Genomic DNA, 12841 nt, shown 5'->3' with positions numbered 1-12841 from the left:
TTTCAGTTCATAGGCCCTAGCAACATTGAGTGGATAATAGTAAGTTTCCTTCATCACTTCCCAAATCTCCTAAGCTGTTTTTGCCCACAAATAATTGCGGCTAATATGAGGCTGCATAGAGTTACACAGCCAAATCATGACCAAATAGTTCTCTTGAACCCATTTGGCATATGAAGGGTCTTCCTTGGCTGGTTTCTTTACATCTCCATTCACATAACCTAACTTCCCTCTGCCCCCAATCGCCATCATGGCTGACTAACACCATTCCAAGTAATTAGAACCGTCAAATTTAACAGTAGTAATCTGAAAATTGTTTTCTCCCATGTTTCCAGCCCCCAAAACACCTTACCCTTGAGTCTTAAACTCAGCTCCTGCCATTTTTGTAATAGGTTTATCAGGAGAAACCAGTTCTCAGCAAAGGGATTCCCCCAAAAAAGGTTCTCACCCAAGAAAAGCAAGCTTGGAAGCTGAAACAAGTCTAGAAATCACTTAGAAAACATTTTGGAATGCTGAAACTGATTTACGAATCATCCAAAAGGTGTTAATAGTCAGGTCTGATCATAGGGTTAAGAAAAAGCCTAGAGAAAACATTGAGAGAACAGAAACAATTCTCAGTCGCACCTTCTAAATAGGTCACAATCAGGTCTGATCGTAAGGTTAAGAGGAAACCCTAGAGAAAACCCTGAGAAAATAAAGGAAAGCTCAGCCGCTCCTTCTAGATAGGTCCTATCTATCTCTGACTGGTGCCGATCTCAAGGAAAGATAGAAACTTACCCAGAAAAAATCTGATTGCCATTTCCAATCTCAGTCTGAACCCTAATCTTGATCTTTCTCTGATTCTTCCTGATTACCAAACACTCTCCAAGCCTCTACAAGCCCTTGGACAACTGCTAAACCCTTCTGGTAACCTCCAAGAATCAGCCGATGGATAGATCTTTCTAAGCTTCCAGCCCCAGGAAGTTCTCATGTGGTCGGCTGGATTAGACACACATGAGAAACCCTAGATTGGCTCTTATACCAAGTTGGCAAATCAAGACTGTAATCAGTCCAATTCTTGTTGCAATTCAATGAGGAAAAAATACTAGAGAAGAAGAAAAAAAGAAGAGAGAAGAGAAAGATGAGAGAAAGAGAGATGGCTTTAGTTGCCACCCCACTCAGCTATTTATAATAACATCAAAATATAGATGGCAATTACATTAATGCCCCTACTGCTTACATAAGCAAATAACTAACAAAACTAACATTGCTAACAGCAGCCTAACAACAAATATAAAGTAGGAACTACCCAACAGCAGTAGTGGGGACCACAATAAATAAAATAACGGCAATATAGCAGCACTAATTATAGCTCTACATCTCTACAGAAGCCACTTCCTTCCAAGTTCTCAAAATGTCATTTGTTGAGAAACCTTGAAAGTCCTCCATGGTTTTCACCCAATGTGCAACTTTAATTCTTACCAAATCCACGACCTCAATTTCTGATTGATTTTTTTTTCCATTAAAGATCCTCCCATTCCTTTCTTCCCATACAGTCCATAACATGGCGGCTCTCACTGCTTTCCACAAAATTCTTCACCCTTTTAGGTTGTTTCAAGAAGTTTGGATCAAAGAGACCCACCACATCCTGCAGAGGAGTCCACCCGCCCCTAAGAGAGAACAAAGTTGCACCCCAAAAAAAAGTACAAAAGGGCAGGATAAAAATATATAAAAGACGGTTTCATCATTGTTCTTACACAGAAAGCACATGTGAGGAGATAGGGTCACATTGAGTTATCTCTTGGTCTGCAGTCTTATGCACATCCTAGTTCACGCTCCTATTACTATTAAATTACATTGCATATATTTGTTTAGTCAAACTTATTCTATAACCTCTTTTTTCTAGTGCAGTTGTCCATAAACCTAATTTTGCATTTAATCCTTCACTAGTTTCATCAATTAATACTATGTCATTAGCAAACATCAGGCACCATGGGACCTCCTCTTGAATATGTTTGGTCAATTCATTTATCACCAACGCAAATAAATAAGGACTAAGTGCTAAACCTCTGTGACCCATTCTTAATGTAAAATCTGACATCTCTCCCATAGGTGTTCTAACATTGGTTTTTGGATCATCATACATATCCTTAATAGAGTCCACCCACCTATTTGGGACTCCTTTCTTTTCTAAAACCTACTGCATTACCTCTATAAGGACTCTATCATATGCCTTCTCTAGATCAATGAAAACCATATTAAGATCTCTCTTCTTCTCTCTAAACTCTTCTATCAATCATCTTAATAGAAAGCAATGTTTTAAAGCACGGAGGCATGACGCGAGGCGTTCCACTACCTAGAGGTGTGAGGTGTAGTTCAGAACGCAAGAGGCGTAAGCCTCCTTAAGAGGAGGGGGGGTTAGGAGGAGGATGAAGAGGAAGGGGGATTTCATTTTTTTCTTTATTTTTAATAAAAATCTTTTATATTAAGAAGAATAAAGATGCATAACAGTAGTTGAGGGGGGGGGGGGGGGGGCGAAGTCCCCCAGCCAAAGGGGCAGGGGACAAACCACTTTCTTTCCCCTTATCTTTTCTTTCCTTTTCTCTTTTTTTCTTCTCTTTCTTATTCTTTCCCTTCCCTTTCTTTTCCTTTCCTTTCCTTTCCTTTTTTTTTCTTTTTTCTTTTTTTTCTGTCATTTTATATAAGATGTGCATGAGGCGCATGAGGTATACGCCTCTAGCACGCCTCATGAAAAAAGCACAAGAGGCGTACACCTTTTGCACCTGAGGCAAACACCTAAGAGGTGTCAGTGCCTCTGCCATACGCCTCAGGGCATTTTGGGAGCGCCTTGCCTGGAGGCGCGCCTCCAGGTGTACGCCTCCCACGCCTTTTAAAACACTGATAGAAAGACGGCTTTCATGGTTGATCTCCCTCAAATAAACCCAAATGGGTGTTTTGAAATACTTGTTTCATGTGGTAACCTTTGCTCAGATATTCTCTCCCAAAGTGTCAATGTGACTCATAAGTTTAGTTTTGTATATCACTCTGCTTTTAAATATAGGTGCCATAGTGCTCTTTCTCCATTCATTTTCTTGTTTTCATTATTTTATTAAATAATTTTACTTAGCCATAATAAGTCTACATCTCTCATACATTCTCCACACTTCTATTGGGATACCACCAGTCTTTCCTTTCTTCATCTTCCTCCTCCACTAGCACTCTCTATATGTTACTTCCCAAGAATTCTCTATTTTCTTTATTTGTTCTGTATGTTCATTTCTCCAACTCAGAACCAAAGGATTTCTCTGCCCCTTTGCAAGTACCTAATTAAGGGAAACTGTCTATATGAATATATGATTCCGTAAATGAACCTTAACTAATAATGATATGATGATAATAACAACTTCATAATTTAAAATGGTGACAAGAGGTCACCCCCAAATCAAGAGAAACAAAAAAAAAAAAAAACAGAGAAAATTTAAAGCAAAAATACAACAAAAAACCAGAAGTTTAAGAATTCAAAGAACTCCAGAAATCTGCCCCAAAGTCTTCTTTCTTTAATCCTTGAAATTCTGGCAGAACCACCACCCAACCAATCACTGATGAGCTGATCCAAGCCACTACCTCTTCCAAACTTTTCTTCTTATTCTCGAAAATTCTTCTATTCCTTTCCTTCCAAACTTCATAGAACACCACAAATGGTATGCAATTCCACATCAGTTTGGCCTTAGAACCACCCTGAATTCTTGGCCAACAGCTAAACATTTTAGACTGGTCTGAATTTGACCACCTATCCACTTTAAACAGCTTGAAGAAGAAGAAGAACCATATTGAGGAAATGAAGCTGCAATGGTAGAACAAATTCATAATCTCTTCCTCTCCAAACAAGCACAGAGCAGCACATCTACTTGGAAATTGAAATCCACGACTCTTTAGGCAGTCCTGAATCAGAATGCACCCCCTGGCTATCAGCTAGGCAAAGGCTTCCACTCTTGAGAGCACTGGCTTCCCCCACACTCCCTGAATTAGATCGGCTTCCACCATATTTCTGATCAGAATAGAGTTTCCATCCTTGCATTCCTTCCACTGTCTGATATCACCAGCTGATGGATTGATTTTCATAAATTGCAATTTTGACAGCAGATACAAACATTCCTCCAGCTCCAAGTCGAGGAGAGGCCTTCTAAAATTTGGAGTCCACACCACAGAATCATTTGAGACTTCATAACATTCAGAAATAGGCACTCCCTTCCGAACCAACCTGTACACCTAGGACAAATCTCAAAATCTTCCCCACTCCAGACCAATCATCCTTCCAAAACCTAATGCCAGACCCACTCCCCACCCTCCAAGAATAACGAGGAAGCACTCCAAAGAATTTGATTCATATATCCAATCCTTCTAAACCCATTTGAATTATTGCATTACTTCTTTCCAACAAATCAATTAAGAAGTCAACTTTCCAATTGGTTACATGACTAACCAGACCACTTGATCACGTTCACCCACAACATCAAATCCTTGTTTACCACTTCCTCATCCTGTCCCAAGTTAAAGAGGGCTGAATAATCTCTACAATAAGAAATTCATCAAGCCTAACCTCCTTCTCTTCACCCAACGTGTTTCCACAAATCAGAGTCTTTGCATAACCATCACTCAAACAAAGAATACTACTTTCTTCCTCCCACTTAGCTCAACTAAAGGTAAATTGAGAAAACAATGCTGCATTGACTATATAGAGCAAAGATGTCACTTAATCATGATGGTAAACACAGTCATCCTATATGGCATTCTAATTTTCAACATTTTTTATGAGACTCAAGAAACACAAACATAGAAAAGATCAGCACTATGGGGATTGATCACTCAAGTGGGGGTTGAAGGAAACTTGACTGTGACATTATGACAAATTTTATAGCTATCAGCTCGGTGCAATATCCAGGGAGCAAATCATCATTTTTTTCTTCTTTTTTAATAGAGGGGGTTCAAAAGAAAACCAAGGAAAGCTCATTCTGCACTTAATTTCCAATTCTGTTAATAATTCACCAAAGACATCTGGACAATTAATAAACTATAGTGGGACAAATGTGAACCATTAACTAGTACCAGATCAAATTATTAATTTCAGAAAAGGTTGGTGATAATAAAAAGCAATAACAACAATTAAATTACATGGATACAACAAACATAATAAGAATGATTATCAGGTAAAACCTTGTGAAACAATGTGGGCTTCAGAGTTTTCATCCACCACCACCTCTTCCTTTTCAATATCTTCATATTCATCATAATTTTCATCATCAAAAACAACAGCTTTATGCTCCAAAGTAGCAAGAGAAACTTCAGCCGAGAAATAGTCCTTCTTAGGCAACAAATGATCTTCCTCAGTTGTGGCTTGAATCTCAGGCCCCTCATATTCCTCCTCAATGTCTTCGTAATCAACAGCATCTTCAGCTTTTTCATCATAATCTATTGGCAGAAAAAAATGAATCAACACTGAATCAGTATAGACATGTTTAAGAGCATCACAAATAAAATAATAAAATAAAATATTACTTATCAGAAAAGCATCACAAATATTACCATAAGTTCAGAACTGCCATCGAACAAGAGAGCGAGAATTGTATAAAATTACCACAATTTAGATCCTAAAGAGGAGACAAATTTTCTAGATACATTTGCATTAACAGTCTAAGGTCTATATGATCTTTTATATTGTTTAACTCGTCTTGTATAAAGAATAAAAGAAAAGAAAATAGAGATGAATAGAGAGAAAAGAGATGTGTAAATGTAGAGAAATGACAGAGAAAGAAATCTGTTTTGCAGAGAAAACTCAGGTGGGCATGCAGCCCGCTTCTTCTCATATGTCTCAATAATAGATAAAATGGCTGTTATACCCCAGACCATAACAGGAAAAAGACAACAACAACAACAATAATAATAATATTAAGAGAAGGCGTACACTTCAACAGTTTACTACTTGAAAACCAATTCAATTGTATCCTTCTCAAATGCTATTGTGTATGTACAAGTAAACCTATGTGTATTGAAGTGACAGGAACATCAAGACAAACCCAATTTTAAAGTTTCATCTTGCTTTCAACTCTGACAGCATATAGATGAAATGACCGAAGCTATCAGACAAATTATACATATAAAATCCCTCAGAGGAAAGCCTGGCAATTAGAAAGATTAAAAAAAAGGCAGAGCAGTGCACAAGATTCCCACCAATACAGGGTCTGGGGAGGGACAGATGTACGCAACCTTACCCCTGCACATACAGAGAGGCTGTTTCCAAGATTTGAACCCTGGTCACCCAGGTCACAATGGAGCAACCCAACCATTGTGCCAAGGCCCGCCCTCAATTAGAAAGATAAAAAAAAGGATGATTAAATACCTCAATATAGAAATATTGAAAGCCCATGATATGTAAGAAAAAGGATTCAACGGGAAAAAGAGAATTATCAGATTAAGATCAAAGTCTAAGAAAAGATTTTTCACCCTACTGAAATGGCATATACTTGAATTAAACATAGTGATATTCAGAATATTGATATCTAATTCTACTCTGCTTCCTTCTTATCTCTTCAATATGATGCGAGTCTTAAATCTTAAAATGTAATAAGCATAAAAGTTTAACCAATATCAATATGTTTGTAAATGGGATCAATGGATAACATTCACTTGATACCAAGTCATCAGTTTCAGAGTCAATTAAACCATAAAACTTGAGGATCATTCTTTCTGGCATATAAGGTCACCTTGCTCAGAACCATCAGATGGTGTTTGTGGCGATTTTATTGACAACTACATGTTAAACAAATTCATTAGTGTCAATGCATAAAAGAATGCAATGGAAAGAACACAAAAAAAAAAATGATGGGCCCCTATGATATAGACTGATCTCTTAAAACTGTATTAAAAGCCAGGAGCTATAACAACAAGATTGGAATTGCCATACATCAATATCCGTTAGTGATGGACCCAATTTGTCAGCCAGTGCAGAAAGATGTTCCTTTGCATCCTGAAAAAACATTGTATGTCAATCATCAATTAAAGGGTAAAGCAATTGGCTTTGTGAAAAATTATGGGAGGTAGTGATCAAAAAGGAAAAAGAAAAATTAGGGAAGATATCGAAGGAAAATATATAAATACATAAATAAACAGAAAATAGAACAAGAAACGGAACCATGAACACAGCTACAGTGTCAAGAAAACAGAAAAGAAGATTTCTTCAGTTGTCAAAAAGACAAAACATCACAGCAGCTAAGCTAGTATATGCAAGATGATGAAGAAAAAACTTCTTATCTGACCAACCAGTAGTCTTTTATAGTTCCTCTTAGCTGTGCAATCATAAAAGCCTCATTGAAAATAAAGAATGTAATGAGATAATACAGTAAACAAAGATCTACTTGCATCTATAATGGACATGGAGTTGGCATCTATATTAGCACTTTCAGGAGACGCATGCATAAGGATGCCAGTAACTAATATCTCTAATCCAATCAACAATATTAAGCAATTATTATGGAGCACCTTGACTTGCTAATAACTTGGTAAATATGTTGCTCGAATCACTCTCCATTATTCATGGAGCTCAAACAAGTATTGCAAAAGTTATTAGCCTTTCTAACTACTACCTCTACATATTTAAAGTTTTAATCCCCAGTTCCCCATATGCCAAGATAAACAAAAATTTCCCATCTCCTAAAACTGCAAGCAGCATGGAAAAGATCATGCCTAAAGGCATGAAAAATCAAAGACCACATTCTGAAATTTCACTTATCCAAGTATGGTTCATAAGAATTGTAATATTTTGACATCTTACAGGAGAAGATAATACGAGATCCGACATGAATTGGGGAGGATCCAACATTTTTACAGAAAATATCACTAGAACATTAATTTCAAGATATCATTGATACTTCGGCACAACCAGACATAGAAGTTCCCATGAATCAATGAAGCACAGAGAAAGTTGTGCTGTCATTTTAGTAGCTTAAGTAAAAAATAGAACTCAGATGCAGAAAACACACCCAAAAAAACTTTGTTTTTTTTCTAAAAGTGGAAAACCATTTTACATTATACCTTTTAATCTAAATCTCCTTTATAACCCCATCAATCTAGTCCATCAGCTTAATTGCTAATTTTGGGGGAAATTGGAAAAAGAAAAAACACCTAAGCATGCCCCTTGGAAATAAATGCATCTCTAGCACTCTCTGAGAGCCCATCCTTGAGTGTTTCCAGAATAGGCTCTCCTCCTGGAAAGACAAGTATCTAAAAAAGGGGGACAAACTCACACTCTAATTAAAAGCACATTATCTAGCTTGCCCACATTATCTAGGTGACAAGGTGCCCTTGGAGGCTCGTCTCGCCTAATCACTAAGCAGTTTTATACCATGTATTATAAAATACATATATATTCTTGATTTTTTGAGATAATAATTATAGAATAGACATTATTAAAGTAAAATATTCATTTTGTGTGTATATACTAATTTCATTTTATTATTTTCTTATTTGTTAGGGTTTAATTAACACAGACATTGCTAAATGCTGTATTGAACCCTCAAAAACCTCAAAACCTGAACCAATAAGGATGAACTTAAAATTTTGTCTAATCAACATTTTCTCAGGCATATCATATTGTATCTTTTGATTCCTAATACACCTGTTCACAGGAGTTTTTGGGAACCCTTTTTTAAATAGTGTGTGTGTGTGTGTGTAAAACTGAAACTTGAGAAAAAACTAAAAAATAAAAGGAGTATCGTTCAAAGTACCAATACACCTCTACCAATACGCAAAGGTGTATTGATACTTTGAACCTTGAGTTCAGCCCCTATATTTTTTGAATTTGTTTTTACTTCCCTCGTTCCCTTCTCACAAATAAGTTTATTTTCTTTTTTTTAATCCACAAAAGCAAAAGATCCTTTTCTTCATGTAGATAAAATAAACCAAAATTCTAAGCTTTCATGGTTTTCTTTAAAAACTCCTATGAATATGTTGATTTTCTATACTATAACATGAAGTGTATACTTTTCTTATAAAAATTATAAATAATTATAAGAAAATATGGTTATGGTACCTAGGGAACTACCCTAGGATATATGTTTTTTACTTAAAAAATCATCGCCTAGGTGACTAGGCAACAAGGCGACAAGCCCCCCCCCCTATTGCCTAACCTCATCTTGGCGCCTTGAAAACTATGCATTCCCTATTCCTTCAAAAACAGCTTCTGGAGAAGCTGAAAAGAGCCTTTCTTTCTCATGGATGGAAAGATGAAAACAAATTCACTTGGTCAATTGGGATAAAATCTCCACCCCTAAAGAAGCAGGAGGTTTATGCCTGCACAGAATTAAACAAATGAACATTACCCTCTTGAGCAAATGGCTTTGTGGGTTTAGTGCCCATTTGGGAGGGCTTTGCAAGGTGGGCTCCACCCAGACAGCATATAAGCAATGTTTGATGAAAAATCCAAAAAGCTTAAATTTGCTTTTTTTTCAGCCAAAAAAGAGTTTCCATTGAATCTTCTTCTAGTGGCTTCTCCAAAGCAGCTCAGCCAAAGCTTCCAGCCCTCTGAACTGGATAGCTTTTTATGAATCAATAAATGTAACTTTCATTAAAAGTAAGATAACAGTAAATACAAAGAGTACAAAAGGGCATATAGAACTTTTCTTAAGGGCAGAGTTGAGGAAACACTGTTATTAACAGACTATATTAGGCCAGATGTTTAGCTGCTAGAGTGAATGCATCCAGTGGTAATGAAACCAAGCCTAAAAGGAAATATTACCATAAACATCCCTTTGCTTTCCAAAACCTAACATGCACATGTTGATATGGTACGGATATGGACTAACCTTGATTGTTGTTCCAAAGGAAACCGGGCCCTTTGGTGATTGCTAAAACACCAGAAAGCATAGTCATGATGGTGAGAGTATTCTTGTTGGGACACATTGGCCAAATGATCCCGGCGGGGCTCGAACCCGCGACCTTCGGCTCATGAAACCAATGCTCTAACCAACTGAGCTACGGGACCTGTATCTAGATTATTACTATTATTCCTACTGGATTGGAGACCAAGAGATAACTCAGTGTGACCTTTTCCAGTATCTTGGTTTGATAATTCATATCAAGGGAGAGATTGAGGAGGATGTTACCCGTATAATTAGAGTAAGATGGGAAAAATGGAGGGGTGCACTTGGACTTTTTTGTAACAGGTAAATACAACTTAGATTAAAAGGAAAACTCTATAAAACAGTTGTACAGCCGGCTATGCTGTATGGAGCAGAGTTTTGGGCAGTCAAGAAACAACATGTCCAAAAATGGGTGTGGCAGAAATGCTTATGCTGAGATGGATGAGTGGAAAAACTAGAAAGGATAGTATCACAAAATGAAGTCATTCAAAGAAACTTAGGAGTAGCTCCATCGAAGACCATCAACAGCACCCATAAGAAGAAGTGATTTGTTGCAAGTTGAAAAGGTCACAAGGGCTAGGGGTAGACGAAAAAGGATAACGACCTGCATAGGAATTGTAAGAAATGATTTAAACACTATTTTACAATGGATATGGAATTGAACAGAATGGAATGGTGAAACAGAATTCATGTAGCCGACCCAATATAGTTGGGATAAGGTTTCAATGATGATTAGACTCCTACTGGAGTTATTACTTGAAAATTCACAGTTTTCTAAAAAACAAAATAAGAAATTGACAGTGGAAATATGAGATATACCAAAGTGCCAATTTTGTCATCTTTTCCCTGTTCATTATCAATAACAAAGAAAAAATAAAGGAACCTATAAAAACAAACTGCTAAAGTAGCTTCTAATACTTTGTGCATGACTAGGCCTATCTAAGGGTCCATTAGCTTCTCATACAAAAACTCAAAGTCCAAGAATATATGAGTTCTAACTCCCTGAAGTTGTTGTGAACAGAAAGACACAAACAAATCATCCCAATGACAAGTCTGAGCACCTCTTCAACTGGCCATTGCCTCTTCTTGAATATTCTTCTATTCATTTCCCCACAAATGGCCCAAAATATGGCCAATGGGGCAACTCACCGTATAGCATAATGTTGGCTGTTAAGGTTCCACAGTTTCCAGCAACTCAAGAGTTCACTGACCAAAGATGGAAATCACCAAGACACTCTGAAATAGGGTTGATCATATCTGCTCGGGCCCTAAAATCCTAGAGCTGGACAGCCCGACCCAGGCCAGAACATATATGTGTATGTATATATGTACATACACTCTGAATAGAGTGTGTGTGTGTGTGTACACCAAGACACTCTGAGGAGAGAAAGCTACTGTTTTGAAGGGTCTCACATTGTTGGTGTAAGATTTTTTAGCACAATATGCTGATGGGGTCTACTTTACTTGTACATCTTAGGAGCTTTTTTGCTTGGACCACAAAGCCTTCAGAGTTTTCTAAGCCTTTTATTTCTTCATTGATACAATTTTTATAATTTATTATCAGAAAATTATAGGATTTATATTATAAGAACCATCTACAGCATTTACTGTAGCAAAACAAAAGCTTTTCTATGTTTCATCAGCTTTCCAGATGCCAAAAAAATGGCAACCCACATTGATTACATATACACCATTCCTTCCTCAAAACAATCAATGCAAATAGCAAGTTGCACCAGCCATATGCTTATTAAGTACATACTTATTAATGGTAAATAAAATCATTTTCAGTAACACGTATGAGATTGCTTCAAATGAAATGTCAGATTTAGACGACCTGATACTAAAATTGGTGCTACAATCTACAATTGCAAATTACATACCACAATTATTGGATGCACAGAAAGTAAAAAATATAGGAAGGTTAAGGGAGGCTCACCTCATCAAGATAATCTGCATCAAGATCACCTGAATCATCAACATTTCCAAACATAAATCCCAAGAGTCGGCTCCCTCCACCAGACTCCTCATAATCATCCTCATCATCTGCCAAGCCAGAACTTTAGAACCAAACAAAAGTATGCCATGCTATAACCCGTAAATGATATATCAGCAGAAGTTTCAAGTCCAAAGCTTAAAAGGAGCAACTTATTTTCAAGGTACCTGCTTTCATGGGAGCATTTACATATCAATAAATAAGTGAATCATGCAGCATGCATGTCTATAAATGCCTGTTAAATATAAATGCAAGTCTAAAAACTTAACACAAGAAATCCAATTTCCAAGTATGACATGAGCATATTTATGAATGGATGTGCATTTATGATAACATCTGTATGTAAATTGCATGGACCTGTATAAGCATGCATATTCAATGTTTAAAATGTTAGAATCAGTGTTAACATGAATTGGGAAAAGGCCTATGACCACATGGGCTGAAGGTGCACATTCAATGTTTAAGCAGCACATTCAATGTAAAGTTGATCTGGAAAAGGCCTATGACCACATGAATTGGGCCTTTCTAGACTACATGTTGGCAAGGATGCATTTTGGGTCCAAGTGGAGGAATTGGATGAAAGTATGCACCACAACACTCAGCATTTCAATATTGGTTAACGGGTCAGCAAAAGGACAATTCAGACTCAAGAGGGTTAAGACAAGGTGACCATTTATCTCCATTACTTTTCCTCTTTGTAATGGAAGGACTGAATAGGATGGTGGGAAAAGCTTCAGATTCAGGAATATTAGAAGGATGTGAGGTCGGGAACAATGGGCTGAAGGTGCCCCTCTTGCGGTTCACAGATGATACACTTTTTTTGTGATGCCAAGATGGATCAAGTAAGAAATTTAAAACATTTTTTGGATTGAGGTGGTTTTGGTGCTAAAAGTCAACTTTTCTAAAAGTGAACTGGTGGCAGTTGGGGATGTGCCAAATATGCAAGACCTGGCCAATG

At 37.1% G+C, this 12841-nt stretch overlaps 1 protein-coding gene and 1 non-coding gene across 6 annotated transcripts in view; both read right to left on the bottom strand.

Annotated features, from left to right (window-relative positions):
- LOC104586096 (transcription initiation factor TFIID subunit 1) overlaps positions 1–12841 on the bottom strand; it is a 102350-nt gene that overhangs the window by 82122 nt on the left and 7387 nt on the right. For all 5 annotated transcript variants that reach the window (XM_088896519.1, XM_010243221.3, XM_088896522.1 and 2 more), the window contains exons 3-6: positions 11827–11933; positions 6938–7000; positions 6738–6783; positions 5191–5445 (exon numbers count right to left, since the gene is read on the bottom strand). In XM_088896519.1, the coding sequence (XP_088752645.1) occupies positions 5191–5445; positions 6738–6783; positions 6938–7000; positions 11827–11933 (471 nt within the window). The remainder of the gene's footprint in view (positions 1–5190; positions 5446–6737; positions 6784–6937; positions 7001–11826; positions 11934–12841) is intronic.
- Positions 9939–10012, bottom strand: TRNAM-CAU (transfer RNA methionine (anticodon CAU)). Its single transcript has one exon. It is a non-coding gene; the product is annotated as a tRNA-Met (tRNA).

This window comes from Nelumbo nucifera, chromosome 1, assembly GCF_055504915.1.
Source record: "Nelumbo nucifera cultivar China Antique chromosome 1, China Antique-T2T, whole genome shotgun sequence".
Lineage (NCBI taxonomy): Eukaryota > Viridiplantae > Streptophyta > Magnoliopsida > Proteales > Nelumbonaceae > Nelumbo > Nelumbo nucifera.
The sequence above is the reverse complement of the archived record's forward strand: the minus strand, read 5'-3'. Positions and strand labels throughout refer to the sequence as shown.